This window comes from Euleptes europaea, chromosome 16, assembly GCF_029931775.1.
Source record: "Euleptes europaea isolate rEulEur1 chromosome 16, rEulEur1.hap1, whole genome shotgun sequence".
In the NCBI taxonomy this organism is placed as follows: Eukaryota; Metazoa; Chordata; class Lepidosauria; order Squamata; family Sphaerodactylidae; genus Euleptes; species Euleptes europaea.
This window is the reverse complement of record NC_079327.1, coordinates 44643199-44669297: the sequence shown is the minus strand read 5'-3', so window position 1 is coordinate 44669297 and position 26099 is coordinate 44643199. Positions and strand designations below refer to the sequence as shown.

The 26099-nt window shown below is 43.0% G+C and overlaps 1 protein-coding gene across 1 annotated transcript in view; it reads left to right on the top strand.

Annotated features, from left to right (window-relative positions):
- The window catches only part of CLTRN (collectrin, amino acid transport regulator), a 42855-nt gene that overhangs the window by 12056 nt on the left and 4700 nt on the right, over positions 1 to 26099 (top strand). The window contains exons 4-6 of the mRNA XM_056861797.1: positions 7908 to 7993; positions 14797 to 14913; positions 22730 to 22924. Of these exons, the coding sequence (XP_056717775.1) occupies positions 7908 to 7993; positions 14797 to 14913; positions 22730 to 22924 (398 nt within the window). The remainder of the gene's footprint in view (positions 1 to 7907; positions 7994 to 14796; positions 14914 to 22729; positions 22925 to 26099) is intronic.

Below are 26099 nucleotides of genomic sequence, written 5' to 3'. Positions count from 1 at the left end.
ATTTCTTTTTGATGGGAAACACCCAGGTGAATCTGCTGTGATCATCTGTTAAAATTAATGCGTACCGGTTCCCTGAATGGCTCTCTCTAAAAGGACCTATGACATCGCTGTGACATAACTTTAGAGCTCTTTCAGACCTTCTATCACTGTGCCTAGCCACTGGGTAGGCTTTAGATTTGACACACTTACAGACCTCACAGTCTAGAAACCTTTCACACTTTTTCACTTTCTCTTTACCCAGTAGAGATAGTGTTTTATTTATTGCCTCATATCCAGAATGAGCCAGACGTCTATGCAATAAATGAATGCAGCTGTCATGCAAGCTTTGATTAAGTACTGTCTTAGCCTTCACATGAACATTCTCCACCACATATACATTATGGCATACCTTTCCTCTCAGAAGCACCTCTCCATTCTTTGCTATCTGGCATGATTTTTCAACAAAAGTCACAGTAAACCCTGCATTATCTAATGCACAGACACTTAGCAAATTTGTTTCAATAGTGGGCACACAAAGCACCTTTTTAAAGACATAGTCCAGTGCAGGGAACCTCACACTTCCCTCACACACCACATCTGCGTTGCTTCCATCAGCCAAGCTTACATGCTTCAGGCTTGAACTGTGTGCTTCCTGTAATTGCTCCTTACTTTGGCAAATTGTTTTTGAAGCTCCAGAGTCTAGAATCCACATGCCAGTAGAGTCATTAGTCTCTGTCCTCACTAATGACGCTGTCTGGCTTCTGGCTGCGCCTGCTGATGACTGCTCCCCTCGACTCTTTTTCTTGACGTCAGGGCAGTCGCGTTTTAAATGCCCTTTCTGACCACACAAAAAGCATCTTTTTACATTTAAAGCCACATGTTGTAAATCCAACGACAGGTGCTTTTTCTCTGCAAACTTTTCTCTGTTATCTTTTCCTCCCTCGGACCGGGCAGGCTTCCCAGATGCCGACGCAATCAATCTCCGTTCAAACTCCAACAAACGCCCAGCCGCGTACTCCCACGTCAGCTGGCCTGTGTCCAGAGACTCCAAAGAAGTGATTAACATATTGTAATCCTCCGACAGAGAGCTTAATAGTATGAAGACCTTGTCTTCCTCCAACACAGCTTTCCCCCTCTGTTCCAGCATTTGGAAGCACTCTGCTAAAGAGTTCATGTGCAATCTCACTGTCTCTCCACTTTTCAAAAACGTCCGATACATCCTTCGGGTGATAGCCATCAAAGAGCCAGCTGTCTTTTGTACATAAACTTGTTTAAGGGAATTCCAAGCTGTTTTCGCCTTCAAAGCTCCCGTAATATAAACAAGCTGGTCGTCTGCCACGCTCAGCACTATGGTCGCTAGTGCCTTCTCATCTTTAATTACGTCTTGAGCTGTTTCTGGGTCAGGGGGGTCAGCTACATAATTCCACAACGCCTCTCTCTTGAGATAGTGCTGCATTCGCAATGCCCAGACTTCATAGTTGGTGGAGGTGAGCTTGTCCACAAGCAACGCTGTTGCCGCCTGTGCCATGTCGTCAGCACCCGGCACCTCAAGCTCTGTATCACTCTCCTCCTCCGCCCCTGACAACTCACTGCCAGCAGATAGGCTCGCCTCCTCCTCTGCTCCCGACAATTCACTGCCAGCAGATAGGCTTGCCTTTTCCTCTGCTCCGTCTGAATTCACCTCAGACATTCACTCGCTCCCACTGCAGTCCACGGCACTTGTTCCACAGATAAACCTCTGTTCAGAACCTCCAGCACCTAGCGCAGTCGTTCTGGGCCCATAGCCCTGTTGGTGTTTGGAAGAAGTATCAGACACCACAGCAGCGAGTAAATACAGCAGAGTCAGCACGTAGTATAAAAGTGCTATTTTATTATACAGTGACAAAATGCTACGCAAAGCATCTACTTCTCACAACCCACAACCACAATACATATATGACACACCTATATACATATCTGGCATAGTCTCCCAGCCAATCAACTGTTGGCTGCCTTGTCTCCAGGACTATCTAGCTCAGTCCAGTACAAGCCAGTTTTTCTGCTCAGTCATTGAGCTGTCATGTGACACCACCAATCACCTGGCTGTCACTTAGATCCTTTACATCTGTTACATCTGCTTGCCATGTGCAGTCTTACATGTCAACAGACGTCACATCCCGACGTTTTCTAGGCAGACTTTGTTTTACGGGGTTGTTTGCCAGTGCCTTCCCCAGAGCTTGGACTGCAGTACTGCAGCTTACCACTCTGCGCCATGGGGCTTTTGTAGTAAGTTAGTGGAATATATATATATTGACATTGTTAAGCATTGTTTGTGGCCATTTCTATGTGATTTCAGTCACACTCAGCACAGTCTTGCCAGCAGCATTTTCCCGGCAGACTGGCTCAAACCGGTGTCAAAGGAGGTGTTCCCCCAGGCGGAGCTGACTTGAGTCAGCTTCGTAAGCCCTTTTGGCCCAGGAATGCTCCTTTTTGCAGGCACTGAGTTACACCTGCAGAAAGGCAGGCGTAGCCCCATGGAACTCAAAGGAGAGGTCCCCGGGGTTTTCTCAAAAAGCACATTTTTGGCTTGCTGCGCCCAGCAGAATCGCCCCCCCCCTTAGGATCATGCTCGTTGATGCATTAGAGATTCTGTCTCGTGTCTTGTGCAATACACAGGTACACTCAGGCAAAAATATACTTAACCATCTTTATACCCAATTAGGGCAACAAACAGTTAAAATAGATAATAAGCTTTTAAAATATACATATGTATTAAAGCAACAATTAAAGATTTGGAGTGGGTTTTTTTTTTGAGGATTAGATTATCGCATTTATGTATAGGTGTAGCAAGTTAGGTAAAAGGTAAAGGTCCCCTGTGCAAGCACCGGATCCTGACCCATGGGGTGATGTCACATCCCGACGTTTCCAAGGCAGACTTTGTTTGCGGGATGGTTTGCCAATGCCTTCCCCAGTCATCTTCCCTTTACCCCCAGCAAGCTGGGTCCTCATTTTACCGACCTCGGAACGATGGAAGGCTGAGTCAACCTTGAGCCGGCTACCTGAAACCGACTTCCGTCGGGATCGAACTCAGGTGGTGAGCAGAGCTTTTGACTGCAGTATTGCAGCTTAACACTCTGCGCCACAGGGCTCCTAGGATTAGATTAGCAGCATCAAAAATGTAACACTTGGTTTAAAAAAGAAGTGATTCTTTTATCAGTTTTAAAAATGTTTTTCCCCTTGTATTAGCTATGGCTCCTTTGATCCTGTTCCCTTTTCTCTATTGGATGGGCCAAATGAAAATCTTCAGTATGTTGGGATTGTTCAGCCGCTTAAGCATTTGGGAGGGGTATGGATTGGCCTCATCACTTTCAGTTTTGAGAGTGCAGACCCTTAGACCGAGGCTCCTCCAGAACAATATCTGTATTGCTCTTATGCAAATGATGCCAATTTTATTGAATATTGCTCCAGTTAAAATCATGGAAGGCATTTCTCTTCTCTGGTTTTATACGAAGTAGTGAGAATAACAAAGCAAAGTTTTGTATGATCTGTTTACTAGTGTAAATTGAAATTCGGAAGGGAGTGGTTGAAGAAGAAAAGGTAGAGCCAAAGGGGAGGAGCCAAATGGAAGGGGTGTGGTTAGAGGCAAAAGGGGCTGTACCAAAGAGGAAACAGAGCTTAGTTATATCCTATTGCCCAGGGCCCACACAAACCTGGAACCAGCCCTGCTCTGAATTTTGCTCAGTAGTCTTTGGTGAGGGACTTTGCCAAAAGCCTTCTGGAAATCCAAATAAACAATGCCTACCGGCTCATTCCTGCCCACATGTTTATTGACACTTTCATATAATTCTAAAAGGTTAGTGAGACAGGACATACCTTTGCAGAAGCCATGTTGGGGTTGTCCTTCTGTATGCTTGGACATTAAGCTAACTGGCCTGTAATTTCCAGGATCCCCCTTGGATCCTTTTTTGAAAAATGGGAATTACATGGGCTACTCTCCAGTCCTCTGCTACAGAGTCTGTTCTTAGGGACATGTTTCATGTCTTGATAAGAAGATCAGCAATTTCACATTTGAGTTCTTTAAAAACTCTGGAATGGAGACCATCTGATCCTGGTGATTTGTTAGTTTACCATTTGTCTATAAGTTCTAGAACTTCCTCCCTTGTCACCACTATTCACCTAAGCTCCACATCCTCCTCTCTTGAAAATATCCATTGAGGAACAAGTATCAGGAATCACCTTATCCTCCTTTTTTTTTTTTTTTTTGCTGTCAAGTCACAGCTGACTTATGGCAACCCCTGGTGGGGATTTCAAGGCAAGAGATGTTCAGAGGTCATTTACCATTGCTTGCCTCTGCATCATGATCCTGGCATTCCTTGGAGGTCTCCTATTCAAATACTAGCCAGGGCTGACCCTGCTTAGCTTCTGAGATCTGATGAGATCAGGCTATTCTCTTTTGTGTGTGTGTGTGTGTGTTAAGTGCCGTCAAGTCGCTTCCGACTCATGGCGACCCTATGAATGAAAGTCCTCCATCTTTGACAGCCTTGCTCAGATCTTGCAAATTGAAGGCTGTGGCTTCCTTTATTGAGTCAATCCATCTCTTGTTGGGTCTTCCTCTTTTCCTGCTGCCCTCAACTTTTCCTAGCATGACTGTCTTTTCCAGTGAATCTTGTCGTCTCATGGCATGATCAAAATACGATAGCTGCAGTTTAGTCATTTTAGCTTCTAGGGCAGTGATGGCGAACCTTTTAGAGACCGAGTGCCCAAACTGCAACCAAAAACCCACTTATTTATCGCCGAGTGCCAATGCGGCAATTTAACCTGAATGCCACCCCCAGAGGGGGCCCAGAGGGAGAGGCTAGGGTTGCCAAGTTCCTCTTCATCATGAGTGGGAGGTTTTGGGGTGGCGCCTGAGGAGGGCGGGGTTTGGGGAAGGACTTCAGTGCCATAGAGTCCAATTGCCAAAGTGGCAGTTTTTTCCAGGGGAACTGATCTCTATTGGTTGGAGATCACCTGTAATAGCAGATCTCCAGCTAGTACCTGGAGATTGGCAACTAGTTCCTTAGTGTTTTCTCTCTACATATCAAGACAAATGGAAAGGTGTTTGGAGGATAGCTTGTGGGCACTTCAAAGGTGTAATAGGACTGCACGCCCCTCCGCCCACACAGACCCAGAGGGTGCCGGAGAAGCCGCTGGAGGGAAAGAAGGAAGGAAGGAAGGAAGGAAGGAAAGAAAGAAGGGAAGGGAGGGGGAAAGGGAAGGAAGGGAGGGAGAGAAAGAAAGAAAAAGAGAGAGAAAGGGAGAAAGAAATGGAGCAAGGGAGAGAAATAAAAGGACAGAGGGAGACAAAAAGAAAGAGGCCATTTATGCATGGGAGGTTTTGCCTTGGATTTGCCACTCGGTGGGGCGCGGTGGCAGGCTTGTGAGAGGCGAGCAGGGTGGGGCAGAGGGCGCCTCCTTCGCACCCACCGACCAGCCATGCCCCTCTGCCCGCACAGGCCCAGAGGGCGCCGGAGAAGCCGCCGGCCATGCCGAGTGTGAGCGCTCGGCTTCTGTTCCCCGCTCTCCCACCCGCCTGGCCGGCCACGCACGCTCCAGCGGCGGCAATGGCGGCAGCTTCTGTGGGAGAGTCCGGGGGCCACCGCCAATGATGTCGGAGGTTCCCCACCCCTGGGCTACAGCCTCCCCCATCCGGGGCGGGGCAGAGCCGGAAAGGCCAGCGGCTTGGAGGAACCGTGCGTGCCGGCAGAAAGGGCTACGCGTGCCGGAAGTGGCACCCGTGCCATAGGTTCGCCAACACGGTTCTAGGGTCAGTTCAGGCTTGATTTGATCTATAAACCCACTGATTTGTTTTCTTGGCAGTCCACGGAATCCGTAACCCTCTCCTCCAACACCCCATTTCAAAGGAATCTATTTTCTTCCTATCAGCTTTCTCTTTTAGTACTTCTTTAATTCCATTGTCATCCAGTGGTCCAACTGCTTCCCTAGCCGGTTTCCTGCTTTGATGTATTTAAATAATTCTTTATTTTTGGTCTTTATGCTTTTAGTTATACATTCCTCAAAATCATTTTTTGCATCCCTTATTGTCTTCTTGCAATTCCTTTGTGCAAGTTTGTGTTGGTTTTTGTTTGCCTCGTTTGGGTAAGCCTTCCAGTTTCTGAAGAATGCCTTTTTCACTACGCCAGTGTGGTGTAATGATTAAGAGCAATGGTTGGCAGCGTTGGACTCTGATTTGGAGAACCGGGTTTGATTCCCCACTCCTACACATGAAGCCAGCTGGGTGACCTTGGCTAGTCACAGTTCTATTAAGAGCTCTCTCAGCCCCACCTATCTCACAGGGTGTCTGCTGTGGGAGGGAAATGGAAGGTGATTGTAAGCCGGTTTGATTCTGCCTTAAGTGGTAGAGAAAGTCGGCATATAAAAACCAACTCTTCTTTCTTCTTCTCCACCCTGCTTGTTAGCCGTGCTGGTGATGTCTTAGACTTTGTCCTTCCTTTCCTGACTTGTGGTTTACATTCTAACTGAGCCTCTAGTATTGTCATTTTGAGTAACTCCCAAGCTTTTTCAAGAGATTTGACCATCATAACTATTCTTTCAACTTCTTTTTTGCAGATTTCTCATCTTAGAGAAGGTTCCTCTTTTGAAGTCAAATATGACCATGTTGGAGTTCCCTGGCACATTTCCACATACTTGTAAATTAAATTAGATTCCATTGTTGTTTCCAGTTGGTTCCACCACCTCCACATCTCACACTAGGTCCTGGGCAGCACCACTAAAGAGTAGGTCCAGGGTCACTTTTCTCTGGTCGGTTCCATGACCGGCTGTTCTAGGACACAGACATATAGGGTATCTAGAAATTTTAGATCTTTGGCATGACTGGAATACACATTTATATAGTCAATATAAGGATAGTCAAAGTCATCCATTACTATAACTCCCTCTTATTTGGATGCCTCCCTGATTTATTGGTGCCTGGTATTGTCACCCACAGCAATTCTGTGGAGGAGTCAGCCCTTTTTAAAATTTCTAGTTTGCTAGACACTATGCCTCCTTAACATACATTGCAACACCTCCTGTCATTCCTATAGAGTTTGTATCCAGGGATGTCCATATTTCACTGGTTCTCTCCCTTCCACCAGGTTTCTGTTACACTCACTATATCTATGTTTTCCCTTAAATTCCCCCCTTTTGGGTCCAAGGCTTCTGGAATTTGTGTAGAAACACCTCCACACTGTGTTTATCTCTAGACATCTCTGGCATGTGCCTATTCCACTCCACCCCTTTGGCCGCTTTGACTGGCTATCCTGCTATACTTTATCCTCTTTTTCATTTTCTACCCAATCCCTATTTGTGCAAATTAAAGCATTTCCCCCTTTGTCCTTTTGGAAACAAATCTGCCCAGACCAGATGCATCTCAGCTCCTGTAAGCTATAATGGAGTCATTTTTTTTCCAATTCCTGAAAAAACCCATACCAGTATGGGGATTTGAAAATCCCAAAAAATTTCAGGTCCAATTTACCCAAATCCATTTTTTTCATTTTTTTCTGCACATCCCTATCATTAAGATCAGGTATATGTTTGTGAAAATCAAAACTATGAACTAACGTACAGCTACATTTGGATATTTTGATTATTTCTAGATTATAGATTCAAATACGATTATTCACTGTTGCATCTCACTGTTTTTTCTTTTACTCTCTGACTATTCTGTATAGTTGGAGTTGGCAACTAGCCACCCTGTACACAACACTTTATTATTTAGTTGACCACTTTTTGCCTTGTGCATTGCCAAATATATCCTAACAGTTTTTTCTTTAAAAATCTTAAGTACAGGAGAAAAAATTCATCTGAACATTTCCATTACATCAACAGAGTAGTATTTCCTTCTTTTGCCTGAGAAAAAAGGTTGTCCTCCAACATTCTGTCCGTAATAATTGTTCATTGTTTCACAGTATACCTGGGATACTAATGAAGAATATCTATTTAAAGCAATGGTGGCTTTTGCCATGAGAAGATATTCCAGTCAACAAACAACCCAGTAAGTGTATGCTTATTTTCTTGTATTTTTTCTGATATGTGAGATGGAAGCTATGCTGTGCCAGGAGGTTGGAAAGAATTAGTATATATGAGTGCTTCATTTCACAGCTGGTCAATTTTCAAAATGTGATGTGATTTCTTTCTCCTCACCCCATTAGAAGCTTGAAATTGATCTGGCCATGAGGTAATTTGTGTTATAGGCTCTTCTATTTTGATTCACTATATCATGATAGTCGGTTTGGGGGTTGCATGGAATGGCCCACAATTAGCACAATTTATTTTTTTTGAAAATTTTATTGGTTTTTATAATATAAATTTTCCATGTTAACAAACAACAATATATGTAACATTAAAAACTAAATCATAGGTAATGTTGTTATAATTGTTTAAGTGCTAAATAAAAATAAAAAATAAAGGAAAATTTATTGACTTCCCCATCACCTCCGTCCGCCTCTTAATAAAGTATTCTATCCCATCGTGATATGGTCTGATCTTAATTATTCTTATATCTCAATTAGGTTTCAATCACTTTATGCTATCAATATAATTGATTACGTTTCTTTATATTAACAATGTCTTCTAGATCAGATTAAAAGGTACTCTTCCATTTTCCCCAGTCCTAGTTCATATTCACAATATTTCATCCACGCCTCCCATTCCCCCTTAAATTGAACATTGTCTTTTTGATTTAAAATAGCTGTAAGTTTTGCCATTTCCACCAGTTCAAACATTTTCATAGTCCAGTCTTTTTTCCCAGGAGTTTCTGCCCCTTTCCATTTTGCTGCATAAAGCAGTCTTGCAGCTGTAGTCGCGTAAATCAAAAAAGTCCTTTGTTTTAACAAATTGTCAGGTATCATACTTAATAGCATCATTTCTGGTGTTTTGGGTATATATTTTTGTACTATTAGTCTTAATTCGTTATATATCATATCCCAAAAGTCCTTAGCTTTGTCACAAGTCCACCATATATGATAAAAAGAACCAACTTCTTTATTACATTTCCAACATTTAGGGGATGTCACTTTGTAGATCTTTGCAATCTTCTTAGGCGTTAAATGCCATCTATACATCATTTTATAGATATTTTCTCGAATTGACTGCGCATTTATTCCTTTCAGGTCTTTCGCCCATAATCTTTCCCATTTGTTTAGGGCAATATCATGTCCCACAGTTTGCGCCACAATTAGCACAATTTTAATAGTCCACAAATAAAACATGAATTTCCTCATGAAAATTGCAACCATTTGCAGAATTCCGTCAAGTTTGATATTTAAAAAATTGAGACTGTGCTTAGGACCAAAAGGAGTGTTCAGACACACCGAACTCTCATACCTTGTGATACACATTTTAGCTTGCTCCATTATAGTAGGCATTCTGTGTACTTTACCAATCCACAGACCAGTGGCTTGAAACCATAGCTTGGTGTGTCTCTTATAGTGCAATTGTATGCAGAGTTACTCCAGCCTAACCCATCTGCAAAGAACGGCGCTATTAATGTTTCACACGACAGATTGCCAAATTACAGAAGGTGTTTTTAAAAAAGTGAGACTGTCATCTGAGAAGAGCAACATTTGAGAGCTTTGCTGTCATCATTGTGCATTGTGGCATTTCTAATATTTGTCATTACATAGGGCAAGCTGAACTGTAGCTAGAATCGAGCATAAATTTAAAGTGCTTAAAACTGAATACTAGCTAAAAATGAGACGTAATATAATTCACAGTATGGGAGATCCTTCCCCTCGCTTCTGGTATAATCCACCACTATAAAACAGACTGCTGGACTAAATGTTTCATTGGTCAGTTCTTATCTCTGCCTTAGAGATGGAAGCTATGTGTAAACAGTTTAGTATCCTGCGGCTTCTCTTTGTTTATTATAAACAGAACTGACAGCAGCTTTTAGAACGTTACTAAGGGGACCTGTTCTCACTTGACAGTAATGCATTAGTGGATGGACTCAAGTGCAAAATACACATTGGCTGAAAATGGCATGAGAACATTAAAACATCCCATTTTCTCAGCAAATTACATGAAATCAGAGAACAAGTTCTTTCCACGCTCCCATTTGCATGTATTTTGTTTCCTAAATACTCCAGTACAAAATGTAAAGTTAGAAGCATTTTTGAGAGATTTACTGTTGAGTAGAATCATTGTAGGCCAGCTTTGTTTGTAATGAATCATCTGACGAGGCTATATCACATAAAACAAATCCTCATGGCTGCCAACATGTGATGAGAGTAGGGTTGCCAACACCAGGTTGGGAAATTCCTAGAGACTTTGGGGTGGAGCCTGGGGAGGACAGAGTTTGGGGAGGGACCTTAGCAGGATATAATGCCATTTCTGTCGACTGGCGATCAGTTGAATTCTAGAGGTCTCTAGGCTCTACCTGGAGGTTGTCAACCTTAGATGGGAATTCTGCTCCTCCCAGACACACACAGGCCTGATTAGGGTTACCAGCCTCGGGGGTGGGTGGGCAGAGTTTTCCAAGAATTACAGCTGCTTTTCAGACTACAAAGAGCATTTCTCCTGGAGGGCAAACTCTATGGTGCCACATCTCTACCTAGCTCCCTCCCCCCCCCCAAACTCTGCCCTCCCCAGGTACCTAACCCAAACTCCAGCAATTTCCTAAGCCAGGGTTCCCAATCCTAGGCCCAATTCCGATTGTGATTTTGACATATGGTTTCAGCCTTCCCCCCACATTAATGTCCTGAAATGGCTCCAGAGAGCTGCTATTTCCTCTGGGGGACCTTTCATGTAATTATGGTCTTCCATAGTAAAGTAAACATTTAGCCTTTTCAGAAGATATTTCCTGCTATGTAACTAGATATGTTTCAAACTGCTGTGGTCCTTTTACTTAATATTGAAATGTTGACTGTTTTTGTTAAGATTTTATGTATGTTTTGATTGAATTTGAAAGCCATTTTGAGTCTCATATGACAGAAGAGAATGCTGCTTATAGATAGCCCTTTACAGATGGTCTGTTCTGTTTGATTCATGCAAACCGGGAGCCTACCAGCAGCATGTATCAGAAGTGCAATGTGCATGGTTGCTGTCTTGTGTGAATTGGGCAATACTTTAATATTTCATGTGGAATGGAAGGGAGTTCATGCAGGTACAGCTCAAATGGAAGCTGGACCTGCAAGGAAAATCCAGGCATTGCTCAAGTCATCTGAGACAGTTATTGGCAATGTAATCCTGTGTCAGGGGTTTGAAAGCGCACAGGGAGATGACTAGGTACTATGCTGAGGTACCTCTACCAGCAGAATGCCCCGGTGGCCTTGCCATGCCTCTAGGCTAGGGGTTAGGATGCTAGTCCATGGTGAGGGGAGCAGTGTCTTTTTGCCCCTGTGCTTGGCCTCTGTCTTTTTTGTCTTTTTCACTGGAAGGAGTTGTGTATCTCAAAGTAGTTGTATATTTTAAAGCTCTAAATTATGCTTTAAAATATTAATATTTTTGTCCTCAACCCAGTGCAAAAGTGACAATGGACCCAAGTTTAATATGAATACAATCAAACATAGCAGTCTCAAGTGAAGATGAAATGTATACTTTTCTTCTTAACAGGAAAGTTGTACAATAGTACTGATTATTACAGTGCCATTTCCAAACATGATTAATTTGAGTTTGCTGCTAAATTCAGATGATTGGTTTAAAGTGACGATTGATGCCATGACCCAAAAGAAGAAGAAGGGATTGTCATAATGGTGTTAAGATGTCTTCTTTAATTTACCAGTCTAAAATAATCTAAAAACTTCTACAGTGAGCCTTGAAATGTATTGGATGATTTGGGATGGATATTTCATATTGAAGATTCTTTTCTAACATACCGAGATAGTCCATTCTGTTTGTGCTGTTATGCATTTGTTCTTTCATAATCGATGTACTGAAGCCACACTGGTGAACACTGTGACCAAATTATTAGTAATTTGAATGATCTGCAGTGACGTCAAAGGATTTAGAAGAGGATAACTGCTTAGTATGGCACTGATACCACAAATATTAAATTGTAAATTAATTCACTCGAATATCTTTTTTCAGGTGTCGTTGTAACTTTCTTTATTGCTTGTATGTTGCTTTCAAGATTTGTTGGGGGAAAAACACACACGTAAAACTGGCAAATAAATTAAAATGGAGTTCAAAGACTACATCATTAAATGACATATTAACGCCCTATTTTCTTTTATTGTGCCTGTTGTAATAATTTCTGTAGAAGATTGTCCTGATCCAATATACAATTCTGTACCCACATCTCACTGATATCAAGGGGATAACACATGAAGCTGCCTTATACTGTTATCGGTCCATCGGTCCATCAAGGTCAGTATCGTCTACTCAGACCGGCAGCGGCTCTCCAGGATCTCAGGTAGAGGTCTTTCACATCACCTACTGCCTGGTCTTTTTAAGTGGTGATGCTGAGGATCAAACACAGGACCTTCTGTATGTAAAGCAGAGGCTCTTCCCTTCCACACCTCCTCCCATATACTTCATGGAAGTAGATTTAGCATTAAGGACAGCATACAGATTTTGATTACCGTTTATATGGCATGCATAGGCCCTTTATGCAGGGCTGTTTCCCTCGTGGTCACCCCACCGACTGCTCTGGTGCTTCGTTTTGATTATGCATGCCTTTCCCGACCGTCAGAGGTCACCTCGCTCTCCCTGCGCGTTTGAGAGCATTTTGCCCATGTTTTCCAGATGCTGTTTTAGCGAAAATCCATAAAACGCAGGCAAAACACACTGAAACGCGTGAAGAGAGCGAGGTGATCTCTGACGGTCGGGAAAGGCATGCGTAATAAAAATGAGGCACCGGAGCAGTCAGCGAGGGTGACCTCGAGGGAAACAGCCCTGCACAAATGGCCTAGATGTGCCATATAAATGGTCATCAAAATCTGTAGTTTTTGGTAATGTATTTAGATTTAATCACTTGATTAAAACACAGGAAAAAATTATACTGTAAGACTGTGCATTCTGATATATTCAATCTGAATATATATCTGAAAAAACCTTATTAGTATTTTTTGGATATAGTCAGGTCTCTGGATGGTATCTTGGATTTTTTGGGATACTGGGAAATTATTCCCCCAAAATCTGGACATATTCAGAAATAACTGGAAATATCTGGGCCGTCATTTTTAAGATTCCATGACTGGTTTTTTCTTTATTTTTCCAGTCTGTCTCTGTCTTCCCAGGCCTTGTCATTGGCTTGTCATGTTGGTTTGGATTTGATTCTGGCCTTTTTAATTGGGTTTTGTTGGTCTTACAATATTGTATTCTTTTAATGAGTTGCTTCGTGTAAGGTTTGCTTTTTGTTGTGATTTTTGGTTTGTACATTGGTTTAGGTTCTCTGATTTTACAATTGTTGAGCTTGCAACAGTGGTCCTATTCAGTTTGGATTGGATGATTCTCTGGTTTGACATTGGATTGGATTCTTGGGTGGTACATTTGTTGTGTTAGGCTTGCCACATTGTTCTGCTGTGATTCCTTGGATCTGCAGTGGTTCTTTGGATTTATTGGTTCTGTCTGACTTGAGAGGCTTTTGACCAGGAGGTGCTTTGTGTCTGTGGGTATTCTTTGCCCTGGAGAAAGCATGGAAACCCTCCCCCAAGCAAACAATGGAGGATGGCTGGGGTCACCTTGTTCAGGGGGCCAGAGAGCAGCCACCAGCAACACCACAGCAATTTTGGTGCATTTTGCTCAAAAAATAGTCCCTCCAGTCCTCTGGAAATATTCCTCATAGGTAATAATGGAGATAGATAATATCAGAATCTCCCTCCCTGAAAAAAAAACACCCATATCCAAATACAAAATCATTATTTGGAACCTGGAAATTTTTACGTTCCCTATTATCTGGATCCAAAAATACTTATTTTTTCAAGCTGCACATCCCCATTATCCTGTGCTGTTGATCAGCCAGAAGATGTCACTGTGGAACAGAGCAGAATGTCACCATGATATATCCTGCTTGGCAATGAGTTGTAACAGGAGCCATCTTCTAACTTAGCAAGGTCTGTTGATCCTCACCCAGTGGATGATTAAAAAATCTGGCTCCACTTCCTACATTTTGGCCTGCGTGAGCCAAGATGCATGCAGTAGATCCTACCACCCAAGAACAGCAATGGAGTCTTTATCAGAATTTCCACTTAGTCTCTTCACAGTTGGTTGCTCCCATTTGCCAGTCTTGTCTTTCATGAGAGAAAGCAGTTGAAGCACTGGGGAACAGATTCGCCATGCAATTCTAAGCAGGTCTACTTACAGTCCTACTCGGATCTATTCAATGTGGCTTACTCCCAGGATTGCATTGTCAGTGCACAGGGCCACCAGTCAAGTGCACAGACCTCTCGTCAAGAAGAAAAATAAACCATATACAATAAATAAATAAATGAAAAGCTTGTGCTTTAACGAAGAATGATGAGATATCTAGATAGAATACAAGTTGTTGATTTTTCATTGTCTTTGTTAGGGTCTAATCTGAACCAGGTTTTAGTTCATTCACACACACACGCGCACACACACACATACACACACATAGTGCCAAACTTCACCCAGAACATATAAAACAAGAATAACAAAGAAGCTCTGAGAATCTGGAGCCTGGACTTTAAGGTGAAGACGTCTGATGTGTGTCGTACAATTTGAATACAGAGCACAAGTTTTTAAAATAATAAACCCACAAATACATGATAGGGCTTGACTTCCACCAAAATAGACATGAACCCTGCTATTTCTCTTTTTACCATTTATGCCTGAATTGCTATTCAATGTCTGGTCTTTGCTGATTATACTTGTTTTGTTTTGTTTCTTTATCCACAGAACCTCCAATGTTTTGCTTTGCAATGTAACAGATCGGGTATCATTTTGGTTCGTGATCACTGATTCATCCACCAATACCACACCCATTCCGAGGAGTGATGTAGAAGCAGCTATAAGGTATTGTAATGGCTGCCTCTACAAAAGTTTGTTCTAACCAAATTTGTTGCCTTTTAGTAGCATTTTATTGTACCTTTTGTCAAAAGAACTTGTAGCAGCACATTTAGCTCTCCCAGTTACCATTTATTTATTCATTCACTTACTTCATTGATACTCTTATTTTTCTCCAATGAGGACCCAAAAAGACTTACATTGTTCTGCTCTCTGTTTTATCCATACAACAGCTATGTAAGGTAGATTAGGTTGACAGTGTGTGACTGGCCCAAGGTAACCTAGCTACCTTCTGTGTCAAAGGTGGGGCTTGAACTTAGGTCTCCCAGATCCTAGTCCAACATTCTAACCACTGCACTACACTGGCTGAGTTTTATCCATTGTCTGAGCCATACTCCCCATGTCTGTTCTTTTATATAATATTTTTATTTCATATCCATAAAAATACAAACATACAATACATAATAACAAAACATAAACACATTACATAAAACCTAGGATATACAAAAACAAGCTTTAACTGGATGAGCATACAGAATTTTGTTTCCCTTTTATAAACTTCCCTATATTATGCTATTCTAACTTTATTACTTTGAATTGGCTTGTCATGTTGGCTTCAGTGAATCACTTAGAAAGATGCCCCTAGAATGATGCATGTAGTTTTACATGGCCATCCCAAATGCTAACTGTTTGATTGTGCCTGTGTAACTTGCTAAATACTAAGGAATCAGTATGGGAACACACAGTACTCTGACATTAGTATAGGTGGATAGTGTTCACTGTCATGAAAACAAATTGTATCCTCCTTCCTTTGCAGTACAGATGGTCACTTGTCTGCAATAAGATTGCAGGTACTGGGTGATCATCGAGTGAATCAAATTTAGGATCTTCTTGCAGTTTTTCCCTGATGGAGCCACTTTGTTAACTCCCTATGTGAAAGGAACATAAGATTATGTTTATGTTTCTGAAACCTTCTATTTTTACCTGTCCCAATAACTCTGCAGGGCAGGCTGTACAACAGTGACTAGGGCAAGACCCATCTTTCTCTTTCTTTACTGTGCTGTAAGGTCTGCTGTTGCTGCCAACAACAGGCCAATCCCTTTGTGGCCCGGCAGATCGTTTTCCCCAAACTGGATCACGATGGTGTCTGGGTGGTTGAAAAGTGAGACGTTCTTCGTCACTGTTGCAAAAAAGGATTCCCATAGCATGCCACAGTGACCAATCCATCTCACGTGCAGCTGTTGCTCCAGGCCCAGTTGCTCCAGGCCCCCAGCCAGATGATTTGGCATAGCAGCCAGCCCAATGTACAATACTGTGCCCCAGAATCCACAGCGACCTCACATCCCCTGTGAAGAAAAGATAAAGAAAACATGACAGAACAAGCCTAGACCCAATTACTTACAAATATAAGTATATGCTGCTCAAGATCAATTGATCAAGGAGCTTCTAAGGGATAAAAGGAAAGGAAAGGACAAATATAAGTCTTAAATGCAGAGGACTTTCAACGCCCAATAGAACTGGTGTTTTTTGGGAGGAGACCACACCCATGGTGGCCACCCCAATTCTAAAAGAACAGGTCCCAAATTCCCCAGGTTGTAAATCAACAGCTGTAAGGCTGGGCCTTAAAACAGCCATGAATTGAAATCTTGTGAGGAAGTAGTCGCCTTTGTGAGTCAGGAGGGGGCTGGTGCCAGAAGGGTGGGTACATAGATGCGCCCTTACTGTATAGACTGGACACAGCTGGCCCGGTGAGGCCGCCCAAAGAACAATGGTCACGCCATAGCCCATCTGGTCCATCTTGGATTTCCTAGCCATGATGCTTAGGGTGGAACCACAAACTACAACATCCTTGACCTCCAGGGCATGGCCAATTTGTCATGGCTGGAAGCCAGGACCAGCTTGCTGCATCGGGATACACCGTAGAAGGCCAGCACAAATGTGGTCTTGAACAAAATGGCTTCAAATTCAGAGTGACATATTGCTGAGAGCTGGCAAATGAGTGCCTTGAAAATCAGAAATGTGATGGGTCGCCTGGTGTCTGGGGGGGGGGGAGGGGACATCCTCTTCCAACCCCAAATGTCCCACTGTATTGCAAAAGAACAGCAGGGATCTAGATGGCCATATGTGTGCCCTAACAGCCCATTCCAGAAAGGTGCTGAAAGCCTCAAAGGCAGCACATGAAACTGAACAAACCATCTGCATCACCTTATCGTACCAAAGGCCGTTGAGCTTGAAGCCCAGCAGGCAATGGTCAATTGGATTTACCGGCAGTAGCTGGAAGGCTAACTTAATGTCACATTTTGCCATGAGCGTGCCCACACTGCACAACCTCACTATGCCAGCTGTGTGGTCGAATGACGCATACTGCACTGTGCAAAATTCAGGAGGTATGGCATCATTGACTGAGGAGCCCCTTTGGTAAGACAAATGATGTATTCATCTGTACTCCCCAGGGGTCTTTTTGGAGACCACGCCTAGGGGGACACCCTAAGGTTAGGTAATGGAGGGTATTGAAAGGGGCTGGCCACCCTCCTGGCTGCGCACTCTTTTGCTACCTTGGCTGCCGCTATGTCCAGCAGTTCCTGGGCTCAATGCAAATTGGCCAACTTGAACGGGAGGTGAGGGCCAGTGAAAGGGATCCTAAAACCTACCGAAAACCCCTCCCACAGGAACTTGGTGGCAGCCCGGTCAGGATACTGTTTCAGCAGATTACCCAGTGGTCCAAGACAAATAGGGGTTGGGCATAATGGAAGGCCATTGGAAGTGGGAAGAGGGTTATTTACTGGAACTGATGTTGGTGCCTGGGGCAGTGCTCAGTCCACCCTCCTTCCTGTTAAGGGGATAGCCACCCTGAAAGAGCTGCTGGGTGGCACAGGTGTGGGGGCAGGATGACATGGGATGGGGCCAAAACAGTTATTGCAGTTATGCTCGTACTTGCACCAGGCATGCTGGCACCTGCCTTGGTTATATTCCCAGCACACCTTCTGATTGGAATCGCCTCTAAAGGGACTTCTGATTGGGTGTTCCTGTCTGCACCACTGTTAGAAGGAGCATCACCTTGCACCCTAGCAGCAGGGGAGGGCACCGCTGGTGAAGCCTCTAACCTCTCGACCCTTTCAGCTAGATGCACTAGGGGTTTGAGATATCCCTTCCAAAACATTATTTGTACAGGACCTAGCTCAGGAAGCCCTTAAGGGTTCGCAGCATAGCTAGTATAACTAGCACACTACCAGAAAAGCAAGGGAATATCTAAATAAGGAGAGCCGCGCTGTTGCCAAATGCCTGCTCAAAAATCCCTTGTTATTTCCTCTCTTTTTTTCTCTCTCTTTTTGGTTATTACAAACGTGCTCAGAAGAATATCAGTCAATTAGAGGCAATGGAAAAACCAATAACCCGGCAAAATAATTAATTCCAAGGTACTGAGAGCAGCAGAGCTAATTGCTGTTTGCCAGTTATTCTCAAATGCGTTCAGAAAAACTATCCAATACTCAGAGCCAAGTGAAAACAACCCTGTAAATCAATTCAACCCAAGGTATTGAGAGCAGCAGAGCTAACAGCTGTTAGCCAGTTAAAGTCGCTCACTGCAAGCAAATAAACTCTAGCTGCGCAAGCTCACAGCAAACCAACACAAGAAACCCTGCCCAAAACAATTGCTGATGCACCCTTTGCTCTCCCCGCAATTACAGAGTGAGAGGAAGAAGGAAGGTGGGGTTGGTAGCAGGGAGAACTCAGCCTATAATGAGACGGGGGGGTCTGCCCCTCTTAACAGGCAACCCAAATGCCAAACCCAGTACCAAGCTACAATTACCAAAGCTCTAAATTAGCACTCCCAGGCTGTGAGGAAAGGGAGCAGCTGAGAAGCTCACAAACTACTTGCGTGTAAGCCTACCAACGTCCTTCCGATTCTCCCCCATCTCCAGACCCTCTGTGATTAAAAGCTACTCGCACTCCCTCGTTGCTTGCAGCTGCCAAGAACCTGATGCCACTGCTTGCGCTGCCCGATCCTAGAAGCTCCAAGAAGCCACATGGAAGAAAAACACCGAAGCCTCTTTGTCGCCGCCGCTGCCTAGCTCCATCTTGCTGGGCAAAACAGGCCGAGCGGCCAGGCGAGGCACCTTTAACTAGGCGAAGGAGATGGGGCAATGCAGGAATGCCTGTGTCATCCTAGGGTTGCCAGGTCCTTCTTTGCCACCAGGGGGAGGTTTTTGGGGTGGACCCTGAAGAGGGTGGGGTTTGGGGAGGGGAGGGACTTTAATGCCATAAAGTCCAATTGCCAAAGCAGCCATCTTCTCCAGGTGAACTGATCTCTATCGGCTGGAAATCAGTTGTAATAGCAGGAGATCTCCTGCCACCACCTGGAGGTTGGAATTCAAAATATGGCACCAAATGAATGTTTCCAATATAGGAAAGAGACAAAGCAATACTTGCAATTAGAAGAATATAATGAGAATATTGAAAACAGGTACACTTCTAAAGCAACAAATATACAACAATGGGTGAAGTCCCAAAACAAACACAGTTGTGAAAATATGCCGGCGTAAACGCTCAGTTCATATCAGTTCGTTGTCTATAATGTTCATAAATATATCATATAGCAACGGAAACCAGACGTAGAGCTCTTTAGAAGTGTACCTGTTTTCAATATTCTCATTATATTATTCTAATTGCAAGTGGTGCTTTGTCTCTTTCCTATATTGGAAACATTCATTTGGTGCCATATTTTGAATTCCATGCTCCTGTAAGCACTTGTAAGCCGTTTGTTTGATTACAACCACCTGGAGGTTGGCAACCATACGTCATCCCCTTCCAACGCCTGTATGCGCAGCGGCCCACCCCTCAAGCAGCAATAGGCTGCAAGGTGAATGGGTGGGCAGGGAAACCCCTGGCCACATGGCGAGGGTGAGAGTGGCCAGAACAGCTCACCTGGAAACAGCTCAGTTTCAGGGCGGAGCCGCTACCTGAGCAGCTGCAACGGGCAGCCCCGGTAAGTCCGCAGCCGTGTGCTTTCCCATAGTGGACTTCCTGCCTGGATGGAGGAGCAGTTTTGCCCTTTAACTTACTGGAGCCAACCAAACCGAATCCCATCAGCACTTACAGCACAGTAGGGGCGGCTGGTCTTGAACCCAGCTAGCTGCAGCCTGGGAGAAGACGATGGGCAATCCCATGGTTATCATTGCTGCTGTTGCAGCCATGTCTTTTACTGTGACTTTCCCTTGATCACCCTTTTTAATCATGAGAAGCAAATGTTTCTGTGACTCCTATCATTGTAAGAATGCCATCTAATCTACTTACCCCACAGCACAGTGAAGATTTGTTTATTGGGGAAAGATGAAAAATAAATTTTGAGGCCTCCACAGTCTATAAGAAGGGTGTTAAGAAAAACTTCCATAAACAAAGTTTGTCATTGTTGTTAGTTTTGTTTGTAATATTCTAGTAGAAAATAAATACTGTTATGTTTTAGAGCAGTGGTTACCAACCTTTTTTTGACCATGGACCACTAGGATTTTTTTGTTCGGTGCAGGGACCCCAAGGTTCAAAATAAAAATTCTGAGAATTTGAAAATAAACTTTAATCATAACTGTTAGTTAAACATTACACTTAGAATAATATTTGAATATATATTTTATAATAGAACTTTTAATTGAAAATATTAATTTATTATGGGTTTATAACTTTGTTTCGCGGACCTAAATTTAGTTGTCGTGGACCCCTGGGGGTCCATGGACCCCTGGTTGGGAACCAGTGCTTTAGAGGTACCAGGCCTCTTGTTGAATACAAGTGAATGCAACAATGAATAAGCATGCATTCCTTGGGAAAGATTAATTTTTAAGCTCATGAGCAGATTAAAATGCTTTCTACAGAGAACTCAAAACCAACTTTGCTGCATTAGTAGGAGAAGCTGATTATTAATTTCTTGGACCTGGATAAGAATAGTGGAATGCACTTTTTTATTTTTGGCAGTTCTTTGAAATATTCTCTTTGCATAAGCAGATTTACGATAAACCTCTTCCTACACCAGAAAACAGATTCAAAGAATTGTCCATCACTTGTTGACATGATGTGTAATTGTAAAAAAAGCCCAGAACTGAATTTTAAACCCTACTGCTAAAGTACAGATAAGAACCAATAACCAGGCCTTCACATGCCCTCGGATAAGCTCAGTTTAGGGCCCTCCAAAACTCAGATTATGCAGCTGTGACTACAGGAACATGGCAAGTGCGAGCACCTTTGTTAACTTGGAGTTATTATCTAATGAATCTAAAGCAAATGAGACCCTGTCCTCTCTACATCTACCATTTTTATCACATTTGGATATGTAAAGCACGTTCCGTATCTTTCTCTTTCTTTACTGTGCTGTATGCAGTGCAAACAGTGTATTCTACATACCCAGGACTGTTATGCAGCTTTATGATTATAAACTGCATGGGAGGTGCAGAAACTCATGTAGAAAATCACCTGAGCAGGTTAACTTTACTAGAGGAATTACTGTGCCAATTTAACCAGCCAGTATTCACTTAATACAGAACGATTATGTGTAGAAATCTGTTGCTTGGGATTCTGAGAATTAAAATAGATTATCCTGTTTAGGAAATCTGCACTGTTATCTAGGGCATGATTATTCAGTTCTAAGCTTCATGTACATTCTTCTCAATAGGGTTTCCAGGTCCCTCTTTGCCACCAAGGGGAGGTTTTTGGGGCGGAGCCGGAGGAGGGTGGGGTTTGTGGAGGGGAGGGACTTCAATGCCATAGAGTCCAATTGCCAAAGCAGCCATTGTCTCCAGGTGGACTGATCTCTATCGGCTGGAGATCAGTTGTAATAGCGGGAGATCTTCAGCTACTACCTGGAAATTTGGTAAACAAAGGTTAGCGTGCTGTAGGATACTCAGCAAACTAGAAACAGCACTTCACAAGCTAGACACAATGATTATAAAGTAGTGGTATTTAATAACATATCCACCACTGATAGTATATAGGCAAAAACATGTGTTGTTAATTATTGCCTTAAAAGTAACACCAAAGAGAGGACTATGCCTTGTTACAAACAAATAACAGTATTATAGGTAAGTCCATGAAAGGGGGTGCCAACCTCCCTTTCTTCCACAGATATGCTTCTTGAGAGTAGCAATTCAGTAGTGCAGTTGTTCTCAACAGAAGCCCGGTGATCTTTCTGTTTCAGCGATTAATGCCTTCTTCAGGGACCAACGCTGACTGTTATTAACATTCTCTGCGTTGCTACTCTCAAGAAGCATATCTGTGGAAGAAAGGGAGGTTGGCACCCCCTTTCATGGACTTACCTATAATACTGTTATTTGTTTGTAACAAGGCATAGTCCTCTCTTTGGTGTTACTTTTAAGGCAATAATTAACAACACATGTTTTTGCCTATATACTATCAGTGGTGGATATGTTATTAAATACCACTACTTTATAATCATTGTGTCTAGCTTGTGAAGTGCTGTTTCTAGTTTGCTGACTACCTGGAAATTGGCAACTCTACTGCTCAAGCATACTTTTTAGTATTTTCATTTTGAAGATGATGGCAACTGTGTGTATGTGAAGGTATGTATTGGAGATCCTACACTTCCAAAGAATTATAGGATGGTGGTGAGCCCCTCTCAACTCCCTATTGAATGGAATGTATTCCCTGTTTTTTTCAGCAGGGGAATAAGTAGGGGATGATTGCAGTGGATTAAGACAATTGTCTTTACCTTTCCCATGTTCGCTGGTCCAAAAGACATATCTTCTTTACCCATTCCGGATGCTTAATAATAACTTCCTGATCTGCTACAATTATAATTATGATGCATATTTTTCTGTCTTTTAAGAATGAATAGAAACAGAATCAACAGTGCCTTCTTACTAAATGACAACACTCTGCAGTTCTTGGAAATCCCAACAACTTTAGCGCCACCAATTGGACACTCTGTGCCAGTCTGGCTGATAGTATTTGGGGTTCTTTTTTGCATCATTTTGGTTGGAATTGTTTCCCTTTTAGTATCAGGAATCAAGCGACGCAAGAGGTGAGTATCTTATGTTTTTGTGTTTTGTGTCTGTATGGCATTACAAAGCAAAACGAACCATAAAAACCATAAGAGTCACCCTCACTAATCAAATTGATTATAGAAAGGTAAGAGTGGAACTATACCATTAACAGTTTTTCAAGCAGCTTTGCTTCTGGCTGTTAGCAAAGAAGTGTATACCAGTGTACAACCAAGCACAGTCTGGTTGTTTGAAATGTCAATAGAAAGATTTCTTGAGGGGTTTTTCAAGCATCACATCATTTCAGATTAGAGGCATAATCTGCTGCTTCCTGCCACTTACAAAAAGGATAGGTGCGGTTCAAACACCAAATAATGATTGTAATGTGGGATTTTGCATCTCTCTATGTATCTATAATTCTTATTATCTAAAGCTGGTACAGTAAGCAGGTGTTTTACAGGAAAGAAGGCACCTGCCATTACTGCAGGCCCTTGAATCTATGGTGTGGCCGTATTTGGAATATTTTGCATAGTTCACTCCATCTCAAAAAGGATATCATAACTCTGGGAAAAATGCAGAAAAGAGCAACCAAAATGATGAGGGGATTGGAGGGCATCAAAATGATTCTGTAAAGGACATGTGGAGTCTAAGGAAGGGGCAAACCGAACACCCACCCACCCCACTCCGGCTGTATCCACTGGTGAAAAGAGAACCGGAGTGAAGCCTGTAATTCATCCTTCCCTTTTGCTGCATTTAGAGCCAGGCAGAGTAACGGAGAGATTTTTAAACGTGTAACTAAGAGTTGGGTTGGCCATTCGTAACCTAACTCATGTCCCATGTAACGTGTATTTTGGCCATTTGATGGCTGGAAAAGGGAAATAGACTGATGGAGGATAGCTCCACCTATGACTTTTAGCCATGATGGCTAAATGGAACTTTGTGTTCAGAGGCAGTATACCTCTGAATACCAGTTCATGGGAACAGGAGGCAGCAGTAAGGGGAATCTCTTGCTGTGGACCTTGTCAGGCAGATGGTAAGCCAAAGTGTAAAACAGGATGGAGCATTGATCTGATCCAGCAGTCTCTTCTGGTGTTCTAAGTCCATAAAGGCTGGCTTAACTGAGTGGTCTGATGATTTGAAATTGTCTTTATCTTGTTTGTATTATCCTCTTTTCATCATGCAGAATCTGTAAACCTTAATGGGAGGAAAGTGTCACTTTAATGAGATTATCATGACATGAAAAAGCTGTGAACTGGATGTTCAAATTAACCCCTATTCTGAGGTCATTTGTTAGAGTGAGCAGAGATAATGATGCTTGGTGATTTATTTTTTATGTTGTTGTTGTTTATAGTCTGCTTTTCTCACTGGGACTCAAGGAGGATTATGCAGAGTAAATCAATACAATCAATTAGATAGGACATTCAATAAACAGTGAAATAGGGTTTGGGTTGCAGAACCAACCAGAAGTCTATAAAACAGAACTGAGGCAAAGCGGAAGTCTTTATATGGCACATTAAATGATGCAAAATTATACAATAGGACCCACAGCAAGCTATGCACAGTAGTACAGACCACAGTCCCCAATAATTTATCCAAGTAACATTTTGTACAGTGCTACCCTATTGCTAGCGTTACCAGCTCCTGGTTGGGAAATACCTGGAGATTTTGGGGGTGGAGCCTGAGGAGGGTGGGGTTTAGGGAGGGGAGGGACTCTACCGGAGTATAATGGCATAGAGTCCACCTTCCTTAGTGTCCATTTTCTCCAGGTGAACTGATCTCCCTACCTATTGCCTGTATAGAAAAGCCCTCTTGATTTATTCAGTTTTGCATATTTTACAGAAAGCCAGGAGAGTGGATGCCTTGGTTTTGAGTAGGTAGTGATCAGATCATGGTTCAGGGTGAAACCTTCCCTCAAAGATCCAGTGCAAAAGATTAGGTCCAAGATATGGCCTCTTTCATAGGTTGGGGAGATAACAAACGTTAGCCTGCTGTAAAGTATGCTTAAACAAAAAACCAGCAGCAGAATCCCAAAGGTTTGCGAATTGCAGTTATATTGTCACTGCTTATCACCACAATCCCTGAGGAAGACTTTGGTCAAAACAGGGAGTTATCCAGACCCCTGTAGCCTGATGCACGGGCATAGTTTCAGGGTTCGTACAGGTTACTTAACCCTTTGAGGATCCCCTTTGAGGATCATGGAAAACTATACCGTCACAATGCAGTAGTGGCCAATCCAGAAGAACTTCACAGCATCTTTTCTTCAGAATAACCTTTTTGACTTGGAAGTCTGGACACTAAAATATAAGGACTTTGGCACCAAATAGTGATTTAGAATAAGTAGAAAAATTGTTTGTTATTGTGTTTATGTATGACCTGGATTGTGGTGATAAGCAGTGACAATATAGCTGCAATTCACAAACCTTTGGCATTCTGCTGCTGGTTTCTTTCATATGTTGGGCTACTCATGATTTGGGAGAGACCCAAAGCAGGCAGAGAAACTATAAAATTCTGGGTCAGCCTTGGTGAGGTATCCTCAGCATGAATGTTGAAATCTCCCAGAATGATGAGTCTGGGTGTCTCCAGCACTACATCCGAGACCACCTCTGCCAAATCAGACAAGGTGCCCACCGGAAAATTTGGGCGGCTGGTAAACAAGCAGAATGCCGAATCTATCCTTATTAGGGTTGCCAGGTCCCTCTTCACCACTGGCAGAAAGTTTTTGGGGCGGAGCCTGAGGAGGGTGGGATTTGAGGAGGGGACGGATTTCTATACCATAGAGTCCAATTGCCAAAATGGCAATTTTCTCCAGGGGAACTGATCTCTATCGGCTGGAGATCAGTTGTAATAGGAGGAGATCTCCTGCTACTACCCGGAGGTTGGCAACCCTATCCTTACCCTAATGTGACCATGCGGTCAATGCCAGTGATGGTGTGCACTGGAAGTCTGTGGAAGTTGAAGTGATCATGGAGAATAATGGCCTCTCTTCCCCCCTGGTCAACTGTGCATTATTGATGGGGGACTACATAACCAGGTGGTGCTAGTTGGGAAAGACACACCACATTGTTTTCTTCCAGCCAGGTCTCTATAACACAAGCCTGGTCAATTTTGTCTTCCTGTAACATCTCATTACAGTTGTACAGCTTTGCGCCTTACTGATCTGGTATTAGATAGTGTCAGTGTACAGGTGAATAGGGCCTTTTGCCTCATCAACAGTTG